This window comes from Camponotus vicinus, unplaced genomic scaffold (genome assembly GCF_025532165.1).
Source record: "Camponotus vicinus isolate PSW18456_S1 unplaced genomic scaffold, iyCamVici1.0 SCAF_8, whole genome shotgun sequence".
Classification (NCBI taxonomy): Eukaryota; Metazoa; Arthropoda; class Insecta; order Hymenoptera; family Formicidae; genus Camponotus; species Camponotus vicinus.
This window is the reverse complement of record NW_028141980.1, coordinates 17,773,828-17,799,147: the sequence shown is the minus strand read 5'-3', so window position 1 is coordinate 17,799,147 and position 25,320 is coordinate 17,773,828. Positions and strand designations below refer to the sequence as shown.

Here is a 25,320-nt window from a genome sequence, read left to right as displayed (position 1 = left end):
GTTCGTTTTATATAAAATATAACAAAATGCACTTGTATATCTTAATCAGTTTTTCTATATAATTTTATCACTTTATAGAAAAAAAATTATTACCAAATATATCTCTTTATTTGACAAAACTTGTACATAATTTTTTATTTTCTTTTTAAATTGGCATTGCAGAGAGTAATTTTTATTTTAATACAACATTTTTTTATAAGCATCTTTAATCTTGATGCTTATAATTCTAAAACAATGTATATAGAATATTCTTTTAATTTATAATCTATATTTTTTCAATCTTGAATCAGTTTTTTCCTCGTAAATAAATATCGGTGAATTTTTCGGAATTGTAATTTTTCAGAAAAACGCGCGACATATCCGCTTCCACAGGAAGGACCAATCGCAGAGATGGACAAGCGGCGAGCGGCCATTAACGACGCGCGAGAGATCCGGCCAAGGGGTCAGAATTTTCACGCCATTTTTCACGAGCGAGTCAGCGGCACTGGTGTCGCCCGGCGACGACGACGACGACGACGACGGACGACGACGATCATCATCGCGCGTGTGTGTCGTCGAACGGGCGGACGTATGGAAAGTGGCAGCGGAGAGTGAAGAGTGCGTGAAACTTCCTGGTGATCGACGTATGTACATTACGTGCGAGCGTACGCGAAATCGAGTGAATGGGGAAAACGATCGCGGTGACCCAGGTACGGAATACCGTCGTAATCCGTGTATCTATATAAGAACTAGGTTACCGTCAGATCGGAGCGATTGATAGGAGAGACAGCGCGAGATGTTGAAGGAGAGTGCGTGTCGTCGCGAACAAGGCTTCTCGCGACCTCGCTCCTTCGTTTAATTCGGGCATTTTTGATAGTCGCATCAACGATTTTCGTTCCTGTGCTCTGTCTCTCTCTCTCTCTTTCCCTCTCTCTCTCTCTCTCTCTCTCTGTCTCTCTACCTCTGTGTATGTGATTTTCTGTGCATGTGTAATCGTTTCTCGATGTCTCCCGATCCTGCACGGAGACAGTAAGCAAAACAGCAGTTACCTATCGAAGGGCTGTCGTGTTGTGTCAACGTAACCCACGGCAGCAGCACCATCACAGTCACCATCACCATCACCACTACCATCACCAGCACCACCATCATCATCATCACCGTCTACCGACGCCTCTTCAGTAATTAAACCAAACAAAATGGACACCGAGATAACGATTGAACGAACATTCGTGTGGTAGCCTCCCTCTCGTTCTCTCCGTCTCTGTTTCTCCTCTCCCCCTCTTCCCCCTTTCTCGCATCTACCTGTTTTTTTTTCTCGTTTTCTTTAGATGGACCTCGGAAGAGAGACATGGGATCGCCGTTCGTACAATCGTGAGTGCTCCTATCGATCATTAGCAGGAATAAATCGTTGATTCGGTCGCGCGATTCGTCAGGTCTGCTCTTTTTGAGTCAGCATTTTTCGCGTGTAATTTTCTTCTTTCTGGATATGCATATATACATTCGCTTGATCTCAAGCAAAGTTGAACGCGGTGCAGCGTCAAGAAGAGCAGACCTTTCCAGAGACCTGCCTCTTGACAGACGATCGGGCATGCGATCGATTTGTTTATTTTGTTTAACAGAGGTCATCCACCTGCATCTGATGCTTCTGCATCATCGATGATCTCTCGTAGAGTTGTAATTTTATTAATTTTCTGTGGAAATTTAAACACGCGAATTTCACAAATGACAGATTTTTCCGCGTGGCAAACATGCAGTTGCGGCATGCGAGATCTTTCATTAGGCATAAGTGATGTTGCTTGCTTTTCTCGAGCGATTCTGCTCGATTGCTGAATAATACATGCCATTATTCTAAGTGGAATGCATTTGCATGTGCAAAAATGCATATCTATATCTAAGATTCTTATTAGAATCCATTACTAGAATCTATGTATGAATCAACAGAATTTTAATTGCATGCCTCTTTAAAGAGATTTCTTCGAATCGGTTTGTAAGCGACGATTGCTCGTAGCCAATTTTTTTTCATATATGTAAAATATCTCTAGGCACAAGCGAGTATAAATGAGAATCGGTTGCTAAAAAAAAACGTGATAAATGTTGAAAGAAAAATAGCATGTTTTTTAATTAGAAGAAAAAAAAAGCACAAAATCAAGCTCCACGAAAAATCTCGTTTCCCTCCGAAAATGATCGCTGGCTCTCTCGACTCCGAGATATCCAACGTCTTGCTGGACGAGAACAATTGTCGAATTTGGAACCGTTATGGGACGAGGGATTCGAAATCGCGTCATATATATACATATATATGTATATATACGAGATCCCTCCACATTCGTCCGTCACATACGGCTGCCATTTGAGCGTCAGGCACATCGAGAGATGTATTCGAATCGATACCTGCGGAATACGATTGGTTAATCGAATATCCTACGCGCGGCTATCGGACTTTATATAAGCTAAAATCTGATTGGTCCTCTTTCTCGTGTAATTTCGACTCCTGTCTTGCCGCTACCAATTGCGCGGTGCGCCTTTACCGCGATATTGAATACTCGATGCGTTGCCAGTGCGATTCGTCCCTTCTTCTCGCCCTCCTTCTCTGTCTTCTTCCCCTTTTTTCTTCTCCTCTCTCTCTCTCTCTCCCTCTCTCTCCTCGTTTCTTTCTCGCACCGTTACTGGCCTATCCTTTCACTAAATTCGCACGACTTCGTACACCAGATACATAGTACAACGCGATACGTATAAACACACACGTACGCACACGTATACACGCATATGTTACTCACGTAAATTTATCCGTCATAAAGAGAGTTCGCGCAAGTGTTTGCAAGTCTCGTTCTATTTTTATTCGCATTTCCGCCAAGCAACGTGTTATAATTAGAGTTTGATATATTACGATAATGAGACAAATTTCATTATTGTACGAGTGTCCAGTTTTACTTAGCACATTTTCATCTGTCTCGTAACAATTGTCACATTTCAGTCTCGAGCTTCAGTCGCGTTGGAGTAAAAAATAATGTTCCCGCTTGTTTGTTTGTTTTTTTCTTACGATAATAGGAGGTTCCCAGGAAAAAAAACACAGGTAGACACAATGACACGCAATCAATCATTAGTGGAGAATTTTCTAAGTCCTGGAAATTTTTCCATTCGATAGTCAATCGCGTGACGCATTGTGTTTATGTATGTTTGTTTTCCAAAAGCTCCCATTGATAGCGAGAAATTTGTGTGATTGAAATTAGCTCGAAGTGACGAGAAGTGAAATACATATCGCGTACGAGAGACGATTTTCAATACGCGATTGTCTCTTCGGTAGACTACAATTCGAATACACACCAAGATGGACAGACTTTTCTTTTTCGTCACCTCCGCATGTATCTAGATATTGTCAGTGTTCGTGGGCGATTAACACGTTTGCGATCGACGATAAAAGGGAAGGGACCCGTAGGTTTGTTTTTTTTGTTTTTCCCTTTGTACTTAAAATTGACTGGTAATAAATATAGAATCAGACACGCACATGTGTACGAGGGAAAAGACGGAAATGTTGAGAGAAAATTTGACGATGAAAAGTTGCTTTCGTTCTCTCCTTCGAGCTTTTATTGTTTCCAAATCCCAAAGTGTACATATATACACGCTTCATTGTTAAATTCATCGCGATAAGTGTCAGGGGAGGCAGGTAAGACGGAGTCGATCTCTAACGGGCCTGTTGGATTCATTCGTTTCGTCTACGCTTTCTATATTTTCTCCCTCCTTTTCCTTCCCTCCTCGAAGAGGAAGAGGAGGCGCCCGGATATATTCATCTCGTTTTGAGTGCGGAAAATACAGGTAAAACGGATAGAGGCAACAATTTACGAGCGAGTTACGCTCCTCGGGCTGCCGCGCACCTTCCGAGGGCGCCCGCGCGCACCCACACGTACGCGCACAATACACACATACACACGTGTGCCCGCCGGCTCGACGTACGCGCATCCGCACACAACGACGCGGCGCGCACGCACGCGCGCGCGCGACAGAGAGAGGAGGTCGGGAGATGCGCACGCCGCCAGGTGGTGCGTCGAGCGACAGCGGTGTGCTCCTGCCGCCGCCGTCGCCGCGCGTGTGCCCGTCTCTGCCTCTGATAGAGGTGCTCGCTCTCTCGGACGTAACACACCGGCGACAACACTCCGGGAAACGAGTACATTTACGTGCGCGAGGAATAAAAGTAGTGGTATACGTTATATATATATAATATATATATATATACACGTATATAGGTAGTGCTAGAGTGGTGGTGCTCCGGCCTCCTCCTCCGTGTTGGAACGGGACGGGACAGGGTAAGCGAAGACGGACCTCCGCGAGTGGTGGGGACCGAGACCAAGCGAACGAATCATTTGTGTGAGACTTAATGAGTGAGCAAAAGATATATATATATATCATATATATTTTATATATATATATATATATATATATATATATATATATATATATATATATATATATATATATATATATATATATGTATGTATGATGTATATAGATGTGTGGAATGAATCGAGCTTGCGGACACCCGCTCGCCGCAACCGTGAGTGAAAATCGTGTGGTGCGTGCGAGGGTGGTTTTCGATACGAGACCCTGAGCGGCGCGTCGTCCTTTGGCCGCGAGATACGTCGCGAGACGACAGGACGGGAGCGAAGCGGCAGTGCGCTATCTCTCTTTCTCTCTCTCTCACTCTTCCTCGCACTCATCTGCCTGCCTGCTTGGCTGGCCACTGCTGGAAACAGTGCTCCGTGTGCGGACAGAGACAGTGCGACGCGGAGTGACGCGCTGCCGCCCGATGTCGGAATATCGAGCGTCGCGGTGGCCGCGCGATAACGACGAATTCTCTCTCGCGGTGGCCCCGGAACGGAAATCTATCTCTCTCTCTCTCTCTTTCTCTCTCTGCTTTCCTCTCCTCCGCGCGTCGCCCTACCTCTCTTCCTTTCTCTCTCTCTTTCCCGCAATAATGGCGTACTTTCCGTAGTCGTCGGGTTCGCCGTTTTTTTTCTCTCCTTCGCTCGCTCTCTCTTCCTTCCTCCCGTTCTCCCGCTCGTCGTCGTCATTGCCGTTGCGTCGTCGTCGTCATCGTCATCGTCATCGTCATCGTTATCGCGAACGTCGCGTCGGCGTGAATGATCCGGGGACGCTCGCGTGAGAAATTCGTAGCCGACGCCGATTTCAGCGTATGCCATAACCCTACGATGGTGCCGCTTCCCACTTTTACGGCTGTAAAGACGCGACGATGAGATACAACCGAGCGTGAACCGCCGCGGTGAGGGAGAAAGAGAGAGAGAAAGCACCGAGAGCCTCCTTTTTCCTTCTCTTTTTCTTTTTCTTTTCTTTTTTTTATCGCCGTTCGTTCGGTGCAGTTTCGACCGTTCGCTCTGCCTCGCTCCGTCTCGCTCTCGCATGTACACCGAGTGAGTGTATTTTTGTTCGTTTTCCGCCGAGACACGAGAACATTCTCCTCTTTCTCTTTCTCTCTCTCTCTCTTTCTCTCGCGCCTTTTCTTTCTCTATCGCGCGTTGCGCTGTATTTGTCAGTGTGTATCTGGTTTGTAGGATGCTCCAATTTTTTGTTTTATCTCTCTTATTCCTTTCTCTCTCTCTCCCTCTTCCTCTCCCGTTTTCGCTTCTTTGTTTTATTCGACGTTGTATATCGATCGACGATATCGCGCCGATTTTCGTCACTGTCATGTTCCAACGGAACGTTTATTTATGAGACGGAGCAATGCCATATTGTTGTACGTGAGAAAGTCACGATAGTGTTGAAGTAATGAGCTGCGTGTATATTACGGTTTCGGTAAAAGTTAATGGCCATCCTGATCATTTTTTTCTCGATGTTACGTTGAATCTTAATTTTTTCTTCGCTGAAAAGAGTCAATATATAAAGAAATTGCCAGAAATGTAAGCGTTGACGTAGTGATATTGCAATAATTCGTTATTGAATTATACATGAAACATACTTTAATAGATAATCTTTATATAAATGTATATTAATCATACGATGTGATAACATGCATTGTTCATTGAACTTTATACCGAGGAAAAGAAAAAGAAATATATATATATATATATATATATATATATATATATATAATTAATATAAAGTATCATTTAGTTGTATGTATTTGCTTGTTTTCACTTGTCTTTGGGAAAGATTAATACAGTGTTTTCCGATACATTCGGCAGGACTGGCTGTGATCTTATAACCGGACTTGTTTACCTTCCAGAAAATTGTCCGGTCGAGAATGAAAGTGAAACAAGAATGAAAGAAGTGGAACGACATTTTATAAAGTCGGTTGTTTTGGCTCTCGGGATCAGATAAGGCTCGAGAATCGCTCGAAAAATAGCAAGATAAATCACAATCTCATATCCAGGAGAAACATTGGAGCCCTTTTCTTTTCCGAGAAACTTCAATATTTCTTTCCTGATCTTCTCCTTTGAAATTATATTACATTTGTGCTCGTCAGAATTTAATGCCGTCACAAAGTATCTCGCGTAAAAGATGACGTACATTCAATTTTTATGCCCCAATTATGACGTAATATATTGTCTTTGAAATCTCCGTGATTACTTTCATCTACTTTTACACACATACATTTGCACATGCATTTTTTTCTCTGACTTTTTGATTAGTATCTCTTCTGTAGTAGCATGTCTTAATGCACAGGAAAATATGTATGTATGTATAATATAATTTTAAGATTTTTATATAAAGATATACAATGATACGTTGCGAGCTGAGATGTATTCCGAGGGGGAAAAGTTATGGCGATTATGAAAAATGTAACCATAAGCGTATAGCTTTTCCCCTTCGGCGTATGTCATTTCAACGAAGAGGAGTAATTCTGTAGGAGGAGAATTCAGTAGGAATTCTCGACGTATTATTTATCACGAAAAACTTATTCGGAAAAGTAAAATGATAGATAAATTTCTGATTATTTCAGGCAGCAAGAGTTTGTATTTACCATGGGCACGTTACTGGCTATAGAAGAGATCGTACAATATTCTCGCAATCCTGAAATGGGGACGAAGAGTCCTTCAGCGTAGACATGGACTACGATCTGTTTGGTGAAGATGTCAGTGGCTCGATGCTCGAGGCTCTTCCTGATCTCGGAGGGAACGATCATTTCGATCCTGCGCCTGCGAATAATCCCGTAGCGGTGTCAAGGGACGGTCTGAATTCTGGCCCTAATGGAGGAGGGAGTTACATTAATCAATCTTATAACATTTCTCAAGAATCTCCGATACAGAAATTAACCTCATTCGGCGGATCTGAATTTGGTAGCTCGAATCAATTGCAAAATCCGTCGCAGCGCAATATGTTTAACCAAAATCTCGGTACGTTCGATAGTAGCACCACACCTCAGCGTGCTATGGTGCCAGGCGCCTTTCAAAATCAGACCCGCAATATTGCACCGCAACAACACAGGGGGCCTCATCCAGGTAGCGGCGCTCAGTATCCTAGCTACAATGACAATATGTACTCTATGGAGCAGCAACACTCGATGGCTAGAGCCAACATGAGTATCGACCCCAGCCAACAAGGCTGGCCGGGTAACGGAAGCGGATACCCGCAAATGCAGAGGCATTACAATCAAATGGCTCCGCAGCCTGGCACGTACAGGCAACATATGCCACCGCAGTATTCTCATCAGCAAGATCAAGCTGGCGTTATTAATCAAAAGATGCAGCAGCAACAACAGCAGCAGCAGCAGCAGCAGCAGCATTTCGGTAGTCAACAAGGAATGATAAGCAACATGGGAGTTTTGCACCAATCGATGCAAGCCGGTGCGACCAGTGGTGTCTATCAGCATTTAACTGTCGGTCAGCAACAACATTATCAACAAGGTAATTCGGTAGCAGCGATGTATCAAACGTCTCCTGGCTATCCTGGTTTTGCCTCTGCCATTCATCAGCAACAACAGGCTCAACCAGCGCCTCAAGCGAGAATGCCGCATCATCATCCGACGCATCCGACACATCAACCGCATCCGTCTCATCCTCAACAGTATCCTCAGCATCCCCCTCAGCATCCGAACGCGCAGCAACAACCAACGATGGATCCTCAATATCCTCATCATGCTACTTCGATGTTCAATCAGCCGCAGCACTCGGCGCCGCCGCCGCAACAATTCGGTACGGCAGCGACAGCTAAACATTCGACGAGTCCTCAATATCGTGCCGCGTTCCCCCAATTGTCGCCGCAGATGTCACCACGACCACAAATGTCGCCACGTCCGCCCGCGGTGCAGCAGCAGATGTCGCCTCGACCCATCATGTCGCCCGCCAAACCTACACTGTCGCCGCATCCTCATGTTCAGCTTCCTCATCAGCAGGGTAATCAATCTAACGCTATGTCGGTATCTCCGTGTCCACCTACGTCTATGCAAATGAATCCGTCATCGCAACAGCAACAGACTACTCTGCAGGCCCTCGAACAGATGGTGATGCCAGGAGTTGCTGTTTCAAATTCTAGCGTTCCCACTCCGGATCAGTATAATCAATTTCAAACGCGTCCGCCAATGTCGCAGACACCAAGCGTTTTGCCGCAACAATCGACGGCGCAGAGTCCGATGCCAGCCCAAGTCGCAGGGCCTAGAATGCCGATGCCTACTCAATGGCAATCGCATCCGCAGCAACAACAGCAGCAGCAATCACAAATTAGGCCAAATATCGGCGTTAATGAGGATAGAAGCGGCGTAGTCGAGCCTCAACAGATGCCGATAGTATCCGAGCAGAGCGCTCCAATGTTTCCCGTTACTGGACCGGAAGCTACTATGCATAGTGCTGCGGAAACTGCGACAACGACGAGTACAACGACAACGAGAGAACCGGCGACGACAACGGAGAACATTGTGCAAAACCCGATCGAAACCCCGAAGCAACCGGAACCTGAGTCTTCTTTGCATCAGAACGTTCAGCAGAGTCAACAATTGGACACAGCTGCGCAACTTGGTCCACCGCAAGTAGATACTTCGGCACAAAATAACTCGCAGAACCAATTAACTTTAGATCATACATCTACAGCAGGAAATATACCTACGCCGGCGAGTATACCTTCGATTGAAACAGTGCAGTCTCTTCCGGTATCCAGTACAAGCGGAAATATGGAATGCACAAATGTGAATACATCGTTGCAACAACAGACAGTTGCGCCAATCCAAAATCCTGTTTCTAGTATCGAGAATCAGAGTACATGCGAAACAAAATCGCAAGACCAAGGTGTAGAAGTACATCAATCGCCCTTGAGTAGTACGACGCATCCGCAACAAATTATAGGACAGCAGCAATCTATTAATTGTCCTCCGCAGCAGCCGATACAGCAGCAAACAGTGCAACAGCCGGCGGTGCAACTTCACATGACTCAACCACAAATAGTTCCACCTCAGGTAACAATACCTCCTCAATCGCAGCTACAATCGCCGCAACAGTCGCAGATGATTCAGCCGCAATCTGCTCAGATGAGCCAGCAGTTGCAACAGCCACAGCAGCAAATATCTCAATCACAACCACAACAACTGCAACAGATTGCAACCGCTCAACAATCGCAGATTCCTCAACCTCAACAACCTGTATTGAATCAGGCACAACCGCAACAAATCTCAACAGCACCTCAATCACAACTGGGACAACCGCAACAACAATTGGGACAAGCACAGTCTCAATTGGGAGGACAGTCGCAACCTCAATTGGGACAGCCACAAGCTCAATCATTGGCACAAACGCAACCACCGCAGTTGACGCAATCGGCGGCTCAGCAAGGTCCAACTTGCGTTACGCAACAGGCTCAATCGACGACGACAACATCTCCGCAGGCGCAGGCATCTCATATTCAACCTCAGCAAGTTGGTATGCAAATGCCACAGAGCGCTCCACTTATACAGTCTCAGATGCCTCCGCAACTGCAAACACCACCAATGCAGAATCAAGCATCTCAGATGCAAAATCAAAATGCTCAGCAAGTGCCCACTGCGCATCTGAACGCACAGCAGATACCCGCGGTTAGTCAAACCGCCGGTATGGTTTTGCCGCCTCATCAAGCCGCGGTTCCCGTGCCAAATTCGCAAACACCGCATCAGGTATTATTAAATATATTTAAAATATTCAACTCGTGATGTGTTCAAATATAATATTCTAATAATATATATTTTAATAATATCCCAACATTATCTATAATAACGATAAATCTATGATATAAAATTCTATACATAATCAATTATGACGAATGTTAACATTACGAATGTTTTCGAATGATAGTATCATCCTGGAGGCGACATGATCACCGGTAACACGATACCAAATATGTATAGTATACCGGCTAATCCTACACAAACCCCAGTCGCGACGAGTGGGTTCGGCTCGTCGTGTGCTCCTCTTACGCATCATCAAGAGCGAGCTGCTCTACAGCAACAGTTGCAAGAACTGTACTGCATGCCACCGGCTTCGGAAAATCAAGAAAAGATTGTTGTCCTACAGGAGAAGTTGCAGGCGTTGCAGCAACACGAGACGAATGATCAATGTAATGGTGGTCCGCAGTGTATACTACAGACGCCGATGTTCACAGCTGCTGTAGTCGACAGTCCGCAGGTAAGTGACGGGAAATTGATCGATTGATTACTAATTCCTTTAAAAAAATTGATTAAAAATGCTTTTTTAAAATAACAAAAATAAATGAGAGAGATAAGTTCTTACAGAAACAAATTTATTCAGTTTATATAATATTTCCTGAAGAATATACTTGATATAATGATATACAACAAGAATATTTACATTTTTGAAGAAAAACAATAAAATATCTAAGATAAATGTCTCAATTATATTAAAATAACATTTATTAACACATTTGTAATGTGTGTTAATTGATATAATAACAATTAAAATAAGTCAAAACTCTGAACTTGTTTGATAGATCTTAATTATTTTGTTTTCTATTTTGTCAGATTATATATATCTTAGTCAACATGATGTAAGAACTTGTATTATTTAAGATAAAAACATATCTCAAACATATAATTTCCATAAAGTCCCTTTCTTTTTTATTTTTACAATACTTGATAAATCTCTGTATGTACTGTTTCTTGTATGTAAAAATTGTTTGTCTATGAAATATTGCATTATCTAAAACAGGTCTCTAGTACTACTGGACGTGGTCGTAGCAAAGGTACACAGCGAGCAAAGAAAAGTAGAAAAAAAGCTGACAAAGAGGCGTCTGCGCCTACTACTGTCCCTCAACAACAACCTGAGCAGCCATTGTCGGATAATAAAGTCACTCCAGGCGATAGTAGTAATATCGTAGACAGTGTTGCCGACTCGGAAGACATAAAGCCGTCTTCTGGGGATATGGAAGAGGAATGGAATAAGGGCAGAAAGTCACGCACGCCACGGAAACCACGTAAACCGAAAGAACCTAAAGAGCCCAAGGAACCAAAACCTAAGAAGGAGCCGAAACCACCAAAGGAACCGAAATCCCCGAAAGTGGCAAGGAAGAGGAATAAGGATAAAGACAAAGATTCCACAAAACGTAATAGAAAGTGAGTACTACCTATGGTAAACATATACTATGCATACTATAAAATAACATTATATTTAATATATATTTACTATTCTTTTATAGAAAAATTATACAATCCGAATCTGCTGATGATGATGCTACACGCGAAAACGAAGAAAGTGCCGAAGTGGATTCTAGTGCTATTAAGGACGCTGATACGAAGATTTGTGAATCGTCCATTCAAGGTGATCAGGAACAAGTAGACTCTTCCACTAACGAACCTCTAACCGAAGTAAAGGAAGAGGGTAAAGATAAAACAGCAGACGATGAAAAGGACGAAGAGAAGAAGGAGGAAAATGCGGAAGCGACTACTGCAACTTCTGAAAATGCGAGTAGCAGTAAGAAGAAACCTGCGGCTAGAAAACGATCGAGTACCGGCAAAGCCTCTGGAGGAAAATCTTCCAGAAGTTCCAAGTAAATAATAGCACTTTTTATACATATATGCAGTTGATCGCATAATTTCCTATAAGAAATCATAAGTTATGTAATCCTATTGTCACTTTTCGCAGAAAACGAAAGAGTCGCATTGCCCCTGATTCCGATGGTGAAGAATTAGCGGCGACACCTCCACCATCACCGGAAGCCGGCGACGATATGAATAAGCGACGTTCCGCGAGAAATACTCATCGCAAGAAGTATGTGGACGATGTGATGTTACGTTTCTCTGATGATGATGTTCCTCTGCAAGACGCTCAACTATCGAAAAAGATGGAAGGCGCGAACACTTCAAAGCCCGCTGCCGCTAAAAAAGAAGGCGGTGAAGGCGGCGAAGTCGGACCTAACAAACCTAACTTCGTATACATTGTACATATCGCTTGAATAAAATTGCTAATATTCTTTTTATATATAAAAATTGCTAATAATTTTTTAATTTTTTAATTTTGTATATTTTTCCATAGAACACTACTGATGAGGATTCTATGGTTGTACAACATATTTTATGCTCTCGAATGGGAAGGAGAGAGGTTAAGCCTGTAATACCGAAGATAGAAGCATCTCCGGAAAAGAATGGAAACGCAGATAAGGAAGAATCTGCTGACAAAGATGCCGACAATCCTATGAAAGAGAAAGATGTAGACGCTACCGAGAAAGAAACAAAGACTGAGGATACAACCAAGGATGATGAAAAGAGCGAAATCAATAGTACGAAGAAAGATGAGGCAAAGAAACAGGAGGAATCACTTGGGGATTCTAAACCAGCCGATACTGCCGTTGTCGAGGCGAAACCACAGTTTATCGAAATGGAAGAATATTTCGTGAAATATCGAAATTTTTCTTATTTGCATTGCGAATGGAGAACAGAAGAGGAAATGTATAAAGGAGATAAACGTATTCAAGCTAAACTGAAGAGATTTAAGCAGAAGCAACAGCAAAATACGAATATTTTCGAAAATGTACTTAATATTTCTTATTTTAACTCAGAAATAAAAAATATATTGAAATAATTCTACATTGAAAAGCTAGCATCAATAAAAATTTAAATTATACCTTTATTCTAAGTTTTTTTTTTCTTTTAGACCGAAGATGATCCCTTTAATCCAGACTTTGTCGAAGTCGATCGAGTATTGGATGAAGCAACTCACACAGATCCACATACTGGAGACACAGTCAGACACTATTTAGTTAAATGGCGATCTCTGCAATACGAAGACTCTACTTGGGAATTGGAAGAAGACGTTGATCCTGAAAAAATAGCACAATTTGTGAAATTTAATAAAGTGCCACCTAAGGAACAGTGGAAGGTATTTTTTTTATTAATTTATAATTTTTTTTCCAAAAATTAAAATTATATATTTAAGAAACTCGCTGTTTCCTATGTAAAATATATATATATATATATATATATTTTCTGCTATTTTTAGCCGAAGAAGAAACCTAATGCTGCAGCTTGGGTAAAGCTGGAGGAATCGCCGATTTACAAGAATAATAACAGTTTAAGACCGTATCAATTGGAAGGATTGAACTGGTTGCTATTTTCATGGTACAACGGACACAATTGTATTCTCGCCGATGAGATGGGCCTAGGAAAGACAATTCAGTCTCTAACATTCGTGGACGCAGTCTATAAGTACGGAATTCGTGGACCGTTCTTGATCATAGCACCTTTGTCGACCATTCCAAATTGGCAGCGAGAATTTGAAAGTTGGACCGATATGAATGTTGTAGTATATCATGGATCGTAAGTATATTGAAAGTGGTTTTACATGCACCTATATGCACAAAAAATGGACTAAATTGTCATTGATATATATTTAAATTACAGTGCAGCGAGTCGTACTATGCTTCAAGAATATGAAGTCTATTATAAGAATGAAAAAGGCCAGCAGATCAAAGATTTAGTTAAATTTAACGTGTTGATTACAACATTTGAAATCATTATAACTGACTTTAACGAATTACGTGGATACAATTGGCGACTCTGCGTCATAGATGAAGCTCACCGATTAAAAAATCGGAATTGCAAGCTTCTCGAAGGTCTGAGACAATTAAATTTGGAACACAGGGTACTTTTATCGGGCACGCCGCTGCAAAACAACGTCAATGAGCTATTTTCCTTATTGAATTTTTTGGAGCCGCAACAATTTTCGAGCAATGAGGCATTTCTGAAGGAGTTTGGTAATCTGAGCAGCGAGGGTGAGGTAAACAAGTTGCAACTTCTTTTGAAGCCGATGATGCTGCGTCGTTTAAAAGAGGATGTTGAAAAATCGTTAGCGCCGAAAGAAGAGACTGTTGTCGAGGTGGAACTTACGAATATTCAAAAGAAGTATTATCGCGGCATTCTTGAGAGAAATTTCTCGTTTCTTGCAAAGGGTACTACATCAGCAAACATTCCGAATCTCATGAACACAATGATGGAGCTGAGAAAGTGCTGCATCCATCCGTTTCTATTGAATGGAGCTGAAGATCAAATACAGTTAGATTATAAGACTGGCGAAAAGGAGGATTCCGAGATGTACTATCATGCGCTGGTGAATAGCTCCGGAAAGATGGTATTGATCGACAAATTATTGCCGAAATTGAAAGCTAGTGGTCACCGAGTCTTGATATTCAGCCAAATGGTAAAGTGTCTAGATTTACTCGAGGACTATTTGCTATATAAGAAGTACCCCTATGAAAGAATTGACGGTCGGATTCGCGGAAATTTGCGGCAAGCTGCTATTGATCGTTACAGTAAACCCGATTCGGATCGATTTGTCTTCTTACTCTGCACAAAAGCTGGTGGACTCGGCATTAACTTAACTGCGGCTGACACTGTCATTATTTACGATAGTGATTGGAATCCACAGAACGATTTGCAAGCGCAGGCACGTTGCCATCGAATCGGGCAGCAAAAGATGGTCAAAGTGTATCGTTTACTCTGTCGCAATACATATGAACGAGAAATGTTTGACAAGGCTTCCTTAAAGTTGGGTCTCGACAAAGCGATTTTACAATCTATGAATACCAGCCAAAGTGGCAAAGATCCTAGCAATAAACAACTAACAAAGAAAGAGATAGAGGATCTATTGAAGAAGGGTGCTTATGGCGCTATTATGGACGACGATAATGCCGGCGACAAATTTTGTGAAGAAGATATTGAACAGATACTCGAACGAAGAACTCAGGTTATCACGATAGAAGCCGAAAAAGGTTCGACATTCTCGAAGGCGAGTTTTGCGTGTTCGTCGAATCGATCGGACATTAATATAGACGATCCTGACTTTTGGAAAAAGTGGGCGAAGAAAGCGGAAATCGATACAACGGAAAAAAAGGAGGAGGACGAGCTGGTGATATCCGAACCTCGGCGAAGAACACAAATCAAGCGTTACGGTCACGACGAATCCGTAGTTGACATGTCCGAATTGGACAGTTCGGACGAGAACAGTGACGATGATACGAGTATCGGCCTATCCGGCAGAAGCAAGAAGCGGCGTGATAAGTTCAAGAAAACGCGTAAATTCTACGATGAATATGTGCCGCGCGAAGGCGAGGTGGTGTACGGCAGTTGGGCACGTAGCGAATGCTTTAAAGTGGAGCGCGGACTATTGACGTTCGGCTGGGGTCGCTGGGAGGAGATCCTGCAGCATAGTCAGTTTCGACGTGGCTGGCGTGAAATCGACGTCGAGGACTGTGCTCGTGTCATTCTTCTCTATTGTTTGCGTTATTATCGTGGCGATGAGAAGATTCGTAGCTTCATCTGGGACCTCATAACACCAGTGGAAAACGGTGAGAAGGTGAAGAGCGTATCGGTGAACACTGGCAGCAGGAACAGTCGACAGAAAAAGAAAAGCCGCGTCCGGGAAGGTAGGGAAACCAGAGGCTCAGTCATCAACGGCGGGCCGAATGATCCCAATCACTGGAGCAACGCAGAGAAGTTTGATGGAGACATCTTCCTCGAGAGCAATTACAGAAAACATCTCAGTCGACATGCTAACAAGTATATATAAAAAAAATTAATCTATAAGTTGTAAAAATCATGTGCAATATTATAAATAATTGTAAATGAAATTTATTTCCCTTCTCTTTTTACGCTTCTTTTTTAATTAATTATTTATATTTCAAGTTTCTATTTTTCTCAAAGCTACATAAAGCAACTTGCATTATTATTAGATTAAATTTCTGTATTAGTTCTTATTCGGAGAATTCGATTAATTGTTTTATTTTTATTACAGAGTATTGTTGCGCGTACGAATGCTGTATTACATCAAACACGAGATTATTGGCGACCTTGTGCAGCACATCTCCGATGGCGTTCACGTCAGGTAAGTTGATATCATTCTTTTTTTCTTATGACGCTTTTTCGTACCATAAACTACTTATTACTTACTATCACAAATTCGTGTATACTCACATATGTGCTTATCACGGAGCTTAGCATAGTTGCATGTGCGATGTATTTATTGATATTCTGGGATCTATATCTGTATGAGGAATGCTCATAGAGCAGGATCATCGTTGACCCATGTAGCTCGGCAGAAGCGACTATCAATTTTTTTATTAAATTTTTTTTCACCCCTTACGCTACTAATATAAAAATCATTTTTCCCCATCCTGTTTATGCACGTAACATACATACACGCGCGCTCGCGGATCGCTACAAGAGACACACTCTTGCACACTTGGTAAAACGATCGCGAGGATGATCGAATCTACAACGGATTGGTAAGCCAAGCAGTGCACTGTAATCGAAGGGACAGGCGATAATCAAAACGTGTGGTTTTTTTTAAATCCTTAGAAAAAATTCGGATGTTTGTATGGCATAAGTTCTTTTGTTCAAATTCTTTTGTTGAAATTTTTCTTTTACAAAACGGCATTGTATCCGCTGCTGAGGATAGAGATCTCTTTGATTTCTCTTTTTTGTTTATATTAAATTTCTCTATTAATACTGAAAAATTTCTCCTTTATAAATTAATGAACACGCACACTGATTTATCGGCACGCAAAATAAATTGGCAAATTTTGTAAATCGAAACCGCCCCTACAGTGCGTTGCCGATAGACCTTCCACAGTTGACGGAACGACCGGCGAAATGGTGGGACACGACAGCAGACAAATCCTTAATAGTCGGCTGCTACAAACACGGCTATGAGAATTACGACCAGATGAGGACTGATCCCGCGCTTTCTTTCATTACAAGCTGTCCTCCCTCTTTCCAGAACTCTCAGAGCAAGAGTACCGCCGAGTGAGTATTCTTAGTATTTTTTTTTTCTTTATATTTGTTATTTGTTTCTCTCATTCTCTCTCTATCTCTCTTTTATCTTATGCGCTGCCTAACTATCCTAACACATATGCCGCTTGCACCGCTTTCTATATATATATATGTATATAATATACATATATATATATATATATTATATATATACACATATACGTTCTCTTAGACGGTCATAGCTTTTATTTTCAGCAATAAAGTGGCGTACATAATGTTCACTCAACCTCGCTGTCTTTAACGTCTTTCGATATCTTGTTACAAGATATTATTAACGTAAAAGAGTGGCACTTGCAATAAAAAAGAAATTCAGAATAAAGAATTTTTAATTGGGATTAAGACTAGATATCGAGAATGCACCGTCATTCTTTTATACGTTAAAACTTTTCTGTCGGATTTTCTCGTATATGTGAAAACTAGGTACAAATAAAATAGATGATTTAATTTTGCTGCTTTTCTATTTATAGATCAATGTTACATAATATCGAGAAAGGAAACGATAAGTTCAATGAGTAAATAATTTTAAAGTTTCTCTTGTATGTGAAAAGAATATCTTATTTACTTTATTGGGAAGAAAGATTTATCTGATATTTCGTGCACATCTCCCGTTATATAAATATTATCTTGGATTATTTCTGCAAATTTTAGCAGCAGCAGCAGAGACGATAATAGTCTGGAGAACGACGTGGATGATAGCGAATCTCCCGGAATGACAAAAGACTCGAAAGATTCCGACAAATTTAGGGAAACACCAGCGGATTCTCCCGCCATTTCGAGTAAAGCCGATACCCCGATACCAGAAGCTAGTGGCAGTCATGACGGAAACGATAGTCTTCTCCCGGACGATGAAAAAGCTTGGCCAACCGTAGTAGATCTTAATACACGATTACGTCGCGTTATATCTTCTTATCAACGGACCGTTAATAAAAAGGAGGATGTTAAAATTATCCCGAAAAGTGGTAAAATGGGAATGGAAAGTGAAACCGCTACTACCATAAATCATACCGGAATGATGCACGAACCGCCCTTGAATATGCAAGGATGGGATTTGCAACAATTAGCGATGTATCTTTTGGTCAGTATATAATAACTGTCGCGTTATATATATAATTTTATTCAAAGAAATCCTATATATTATTATATTATATTATTGGCATTAATTGTTTATAGAAAATGGAAAAAAGAGAGAAAATGGAGGCTATAGTAAAGGAACGAGAACGCACTCGTATCGAGGAGCAAAAAGCCAAGTGGACTCGTCGCGAAGAGAGCGAGTTTTTGCGAGTGGTGTCTACATACGGCGTTAATTACGACAGAAAGAAAGCCCAGTATGATTGGACTAAATTCAAAAGTATTGCCAGATTCGACAAGAAGACGGACAACGATCTTACGGATTATTACATGTCGTTTAGAGCAATGTGCAAAAAGGTCTGCAATGCGAAACTAAACGAAGAAGAAGGTGCGTATCTTTTTGTTATAATTGAATTTTTTAAATATATATTCAATTATATTTCTCTATTTCTATTATATTAATAATTGTATATATGATAAGGATTTTGTCTTATGAAAAGTATTTTACATTGTTGACGTTGCAGATTTTACAGATGTTCCGGTGGATCAATTGAGTCCTGCCAAAGCAAGACAGATACTCGATCGCGTCGATCTTCTGAGTAAGATTCGCGAGGAAATTCTGTCGCATCCCCATCTCGAGGAACGATTATCATTGTGTCAACCGTCAGGTGATACACCGGATTGGTGGCAACCTGGAAAACACGATAAGGAATTGTTACTCGGAGCTGCGAAGCATGGTCTCGGACGCACCGATATCACTATATTGAATGATCCGGACTTTTCCTTTCACAAGCTTCTCGCGAGAGGGATGTATGCAGGCACGCAAACACCTAAAACAATGGACAAATCCGAAAAAGCGATAAAAATCGAAAATAGAGAAGATATCTTGAAGTTTGACAAGGATGAGATACTTGTGAAGTTGGAAAAGGGCGAAGGAACTCTAAAGATTGAAAAAGTTGGAGCAAAGAAAGACAAGGATCAAAGTGTTGTCGATAAAAAATCCGAGAACGCGGAGCCCGAGAAGAGTCAAGTGGAATTGACCATTGTCAAGACGGAAACTAAATGCGAAGAAAAATCAGTCGGTAGCTCGTTGATGATCACTACCGTCGCGAGAACATCAGATGTGGAAAATATCACTGTAAAAAGCGAAGAGAAAAGCGAGCTGGCGATAGAGCCAGTTAAATGCGATAGTATTAAAGTCAATCAGACCATCGTTGCCAAACAGACAGATGAGAAACTCGCGAAGGAAGCTAGTTCAGAGACTGCCGAGAGTCCTGCTGTTGTGGAAATCGAAAAAGAAGATAAGATTCAAGAGAAAGATGTTAAACAAGAAGCTGGATTCGCCGAAAAATCGAATGAATCACAAGCGCAAGATGTCGAGAAAACGGAAACAGTCGAGAAGAACGATACAGAAATTAAAGAAAACATTGACAAGAATACTGAGAATACCGAGTCTACTATCGAGGATGACAAAGCTGGCGTAAAGTCGGATAACGCGCCAGCTAAAGAAGAAATTGAGACACAGGAAGCGAAGAGCTCCGATATTGCCAAAGAAAAAACGAAGATTTCGCAGATCGAGGATAAGTGCAGTGTCCAGGCTGCGGAATTGAAGGCGATGTTCCCCGATCTGGAAGTAATACAACCATTATCACGATTAACACAGATCGATACATTCGTTTTACGAGACAAACCAGCAGATTACAATAACGAGCCTACAATGATGCAGCTCTTGGCGCATGGTTGTGCGACTACATCAATAAAGTGGCCGAAGGTAATTATTCTGTTAACCTTTTTATTTTAATCTTTTTATTTAAAAATACTCAATTTTTTTTCGTTATGCCTTTAAAATTCTATTTTACTTATTGCGTCTGTTTTTCAGGAGCATGCAATCGAGGCTCGTTTAATGCACATTGTGCACGCGATAGAACATAAAGAATGGCCAGTATCGGTGAACTTTAGCGCCGGCGAAGAGCTGGACATTTCGCAAAACGAAAAGGAATGTTCGGAAGTAATAACTATCACGACGGATCATGGAGTGTCTAGGTCAATGGTGAGCGGAAATAACATGTCCGCTTCGAAGAAGCGTAAGAGGCACATCGCTATCGATGTAGAAACCGAACGAGGTAATTTTAATTCGAGGCACTCTTTTAATTTGTTTTATAATTATTTTTTATATTATTCATTGTTTATATTTTATTATTTAACTCATTATTATTTATTTCACAGCCAAGCTTCACGCGCTTCTCAACAGTAGTCATCTGAGCACACCGTCGCCAGCACCACTCAGCAAACCAGTTCTTTCGACCAACTGGGAGATTAACGATGAATCTCAATCCGAAGAATCGCGACGTTCTACACCTGTTCAGCCACCACCGGCGCATCAGCAAACTCGAACGCCGAATATGCCCTTCGATCTAAAGTATACCGTTCCGGGCAAAACGACTGTTATACCTGGGACATCAAGCACGTTAACGCCCATCGATTTATCTGCTGGGTAAAACATTTAATAAAATATATTCAAAATACTCGCAACGCCATAGTTAATAAAGTATAATAGAATTACATATATAATATATAATTATAATATTATGAATATTTTATCGAAATATTATAATGATTATATTTTTTAGATATCCAAAATCAAGCTCCGATAATAACAAGGATATTATGAACGAAGTACAAGACTTTTCCATGCCGAACAAAAATAAACAAGTCAGTAGCAACAAAGGAAAGTTGGACAGTATGCTGGACAAACTTATGAAACGGAAATCTTGCGTGAGTAATCTTTACGTTCTTTTGCAAAATGTTATTTTATCCGAATATCCTATATCCGAATTGTTAGAATTTTTAAATACATAATTGAATCTTTTGTATGTCAGCCGACGGAGGAACCGATAATTGGAAAGGAGAAAAAACGCAGAAAACTCGACGAGATAGTATTAGGCTTGAGTGCCGCAAAGGAGCAACAGAGCAGTCATTATCCTGAGCACAGCAAAAAGAATACGATTATGCCTAACGTGACCGTGACACCGACGTCGGCGCCAATGGGGCTTCCCAATCCCCAAACCCAGAAACCGTTCTCTATTACTGTTACGACAGTTCCGTCTTCGCTTGCCTCCAGTTCCTCAGCGTCCGTTTTACCACCGCCGTCGTTGCATTCTCACAAGGATACCTTCTCTGCATTGTTGGTTCAAGCTGAACAGCAAAATCGCGAATTGAAAAAACAACAACAGCAGCAGCAGCAGCATCAACAACAACAGCAGCAGCAGCAGCAGCAACAACAACAGCAGCAGCAGCAGCAGCAGCAACAACAACAACAACAGGCATTCAATTCGGCGCATCCATCTTCTTCGACCAGCAGTCACAGAAAGAGTTACGAGGCAATGATTGCGGACATTAACAAAGTCGCCGAGTACTCGTCCAAAGTCGGCTCGTACTCGCACGAAGCAAAAGTGAACAAATGGTTGGCCGAACAAAGCGCCATGTCGGAACAATGCGCGGAATATCTGAATGCTCCTCGACGGCGTAGACCGCGCGTCGATCCGTCCTTGTTGGATTGGAAAAAGCTTACTGGCGAGGAGAATGTTGCCGTTATTAATCGAATAACCGGCAAAAAGGTAATTATATTATAGTAGACATACATTTTTTAATAATTTTGTAACTATTCTTAAAAATCATCTTCCTCTTTTACATATTTGAATAATTAATTTGAATAATTAATAATTTTTACTTCATTATTAATTTGGACAGTATAAAACATTGCCATTTAATAATAATATAAAGTTAATAATTATTTAGCATATTTAAATGTGCTAAATATATATATATGTTGGGGAATTACATATATTTCATCATTTTCATTAGAAATATATAAAATAATATTACTATTACTATTATGAAACAGCCTGGTACATAATAAATATAGTAAATCTTGCTATCTGTTAATCATTATTTTTTTAATCATAAGTGATTATAAGAATTTATTTGTTTTACAAAGAACAGTTTGATAAATATTATTTGTAATCTTTAAATTTAATCATTAAAGTTAATTTTTCTTGATTCTCTTTTAGGTAACTGGAAGTAAAGCGCCTCAGTTAAAACGACTCGGACAATGGCTTATGGAGAATCCGATGTTCGACGTGGATCCAAAATGGGCGGAACTCGTGAAGGAACGTGGCAATCTTCCGCACGATTTGCAAAAGAGATTACCGGGTAACGAACGCGGTGGTGCGAACAAAGGCAAAAGCCCGGGTAGACCGTCCATGATGCCCAGCCCTACGAGCCAGCAGTCGGCGAATTCTGCTAATTTAGTGGCCACGTCGATGGCATCGGGTCTCAATTTCCCACTCGGCAATCTCAACAATTCCCTACTGTCAGGTCTATCGCTCGGTAACTTTGATCCGAAGAATAATCCATTACTGATGCCGTTTGGCGGTCTAACGAATTTGGGCGCGCTCAGTGGCCTTGGTAATCTCGGCAATTTGGGCAGCATGGGCCTAACGAATTCGTTGTTCGCTAATCTGGCTGGGCTGAGTCTACCATCATTGGCGGGCATGGAGGCGGCATTAAACGCGCAGGTAGCGACTAGCAGCGCAGCAGCAGTAGATGCCGTGAATAATCCTGTCGTGAGTTCGGCGAGTGGCGGCAAGAGCGGCGGTGCTGGTTCATCATCCGGCTTGAGCAACAGTGGTGGAGGTAACAGTGGCAGTAGCAGCAAGTCGCGCAGCAAACTCGATCAACCAGCGACCAGCAAATCATCGGCCGCTGCTGGTGGCCCATCGACCTTATCCGCAGCTTCCTCTGCGACCAGCCTCCCAACTCCTTCACCGTTTCCGTTCTTCCTATCGAATCCCAGCCTTCTGTATACGCCACTAGGCCTGGGAGGCTTGAATCCGTTTTCCATGCAGCCTGGAGGTGTGTCGTCGGCCTATGAGAGTCTCGCTCAATGCGGTCTGTTGAATCCACCGACATCCAGCGCTTCTTCTGTGTCACGGAAACCCACATCTTCGAGTAGCAGCTCAAGGCAGCGTGAAGCTGTACCGGAATCATCTACGTCATCATCGACGGCGGCAAAACGAAAGGAGGCCGAGAAAAAGGCGTCTAGATATCCTCCAGTGGATCCGACTGCGACTCTGCAACAGTATACGGATATGGCGGCATTGCACGGCAACGAGGACAGACGTGGCCGCAGCGTCGAGCGTCAGCAACAACAACAACATGAAAAGAGGGAAACAACGACGACGGAACAAGTCGATGTAATGGCAGCGGATCTATCTGAGAAGAAGACCGAGCGAAAGAGCAAAGAACAAGAAATGAAAGAGGCTCTGGAACACCTAAGTAGGACTAGTGCCGAGCTGGTTACTCGAACAGTCGACGATGCACCACCGAAGCATGAAAAGCTTCCGAGGAATCGTAGCAATAATACAGATAGCAACAATCAAAATTCCGACCAGCAACAACGATCGACACCATCGGCACCATCGTCGCTAGAGGTCACCCTAGAACCTGTTGCTAAGAAGATGCGTACCGAAATGGACACAAGCTCAAAATCGTCTTCATCGAATAACGATCTACCGACGATTGAGATTGAGCCTGTGACGAGACAAACGTTGCCGACAACACCGACAAAGGCGGTACAACCGCCGCCTTCGCAAGATGAGAGCAATACTTCGTCCGTGGAAACGAATACCGCGACGAAAAAGGAAGTCAACGAGACAGCGACGACACCGACAACACCGACAACGTCGACGTCGACGTCGACGTCGACGTCGACTGCAAATACAACGTCGCCATCGACAACGCAGAAGAGCGACACCGCTAATAAACCTGCTGCGTCGGAAGCGGAGGAGGACGGTAAGGGCGGTACCAAGGCAAAGAAGGCGCGTAGCGGTAAACGATTGAGCGTGGAACCGCCACCGGAGCGGAAGAATCTTCGTTCGAGCGCCGGTAGACAGGCACGAGCGGCTGCAGAACGACAGGCGCGAATGGAAGGAGAGATGCAGCAGCAGCAGCAGCAGCACTCCGAGCAACAGCAGCAAGACAGTCATGTGGCCGGCGAATGAGCCATGAGGAATCGTCGCTCATGCTGAAACAATGAGTAACGATCACCTAGACAATCCCGTGGCGATCTGACAAAAGGAAATTGTGGACAAGCAGTCACTGCCCCACGTTTTTTTCTATTTCTATTCCACTGCTCGCACAACGAAGATCTATATATGTATATAGAGTTTCCTGTTTGACAATGATCGGCGCTTGTGAAAGTGTTGTTGCTTCAAAACAGATTAATTAAGCACAAGTGCATCGAAAGGAGGCTACAAACATTGGTAGAATCTGCCGTAGCTTTCAATTTAATTCTCCAATGATGTATGTATGTTTGTGTATGTGTGTATGGGAATAAATGGAACTCCTATATTCTGGAGATGGATTCTGTAAAGGATGAACTGCATATTATTGACAGCAGTGTGACAGTGCAGGTTTGCAAAAGTTGCGAGAGACGAGTCTCTCAAATAAGAAGGCTGCGATAGTATTTTATGATTCGATACTTTATGTAGTAATTAATTTTTAATTGCGTAATAATAAACGATATAATAAAGGTATAATTTTGTTAAATTTATTATCTTATACTATATCTTATTGGTTTTGATCAGGGACTGTTTTATATACGAGATATATTATAAAATTTTGTGTACTCGCTATTGCGCATAAAGCAATTTAAAAGCAAGAAACACAAAGCGAAATATAATCGTAATGTAGAAAAAAATAATTACAGTAATAACTTAATAAAAAGATAAAACTGTAAATATTATACACATTATGCCTAGAGACAGTAAGCAATGTACTTGGAAAGGAAAATGTATATAACGCAGTGTACTTTTAATTACATTAGGTGAAATAATAAACAGCTTCTTTTGTTGTTTGCAAATATCATTCAAAACTAATTTATGTCAACTGGTAGAAGCTGGTAGAAGAGAACATATGATATACATTTTTTTTACATGTAAAAAATTGTCACGTTTTTTAAAAAA

The 25,320-nt window shown here is 41.9% G+C and overlaps 1 protein-coding gene across 10 annotated transcripts; it reads left to right on the top strand.

The window, feature by feature from the left end:
• The first annotated feature begins 425 nt into the window (after window positions 1–425).
• Window positions 426–25,208, top strand: Kis (chromodomain helicase DNA binding protein kismet). Of its 10 annotated transcripts, none has more exons than XM_083107551.1 (21): window positions 428–689; window positions 1,308–1,350; window positions 6,932–10,066; window positions 10,245–10,574; window positions 11,115–11,518; window positions 11,602–11,952; window positions 12,048–12,342; window positions 12,438–12,932; window positions 13,056–13,280; window positions 13,401–13,717; window positions 13,802–15,955; window positions 16,191–16,280; window positions 17,003–17,200; window positions 17,876–18,302; window positions 18,398–18,683; window positions 18,820–20,066; window positions 20,175–20,418; window positions 20,522–20,789; window positions 20,926–21,070; window positions 21,175–21,912; window positions 22,366–25,208. In XM_083107551.1, the coding sequence occupies exons 3-21, from the start codon at window positions 7,037–7,039 to the stop codon at window positions 24,355–24,357; spliced, it is 13,236 nt and encodes a 4,411-aa protein (XP_082963677.1). In that variant the 5' UTR covers window positions 428–689; window positions 1,308–1,350; window positions 6,932–7,036; the 3' UTR covers window positions 24,358–25,208. The 10 variants fall into 10 exon arrangements, with proteins under 10 accessions (XP_082963682.1, XP_082963677.1, XP_082963675.1 ...); XM_083107549.1 differs by having other exon boundaries at window positions 1,010–1,350; XM_083107550.1 differs by having other exon boundaries at window positions 428–1,157.
• The last annotated feature ends 112 nt before the right edge of the window (window positions 25,209–25,320 follow it).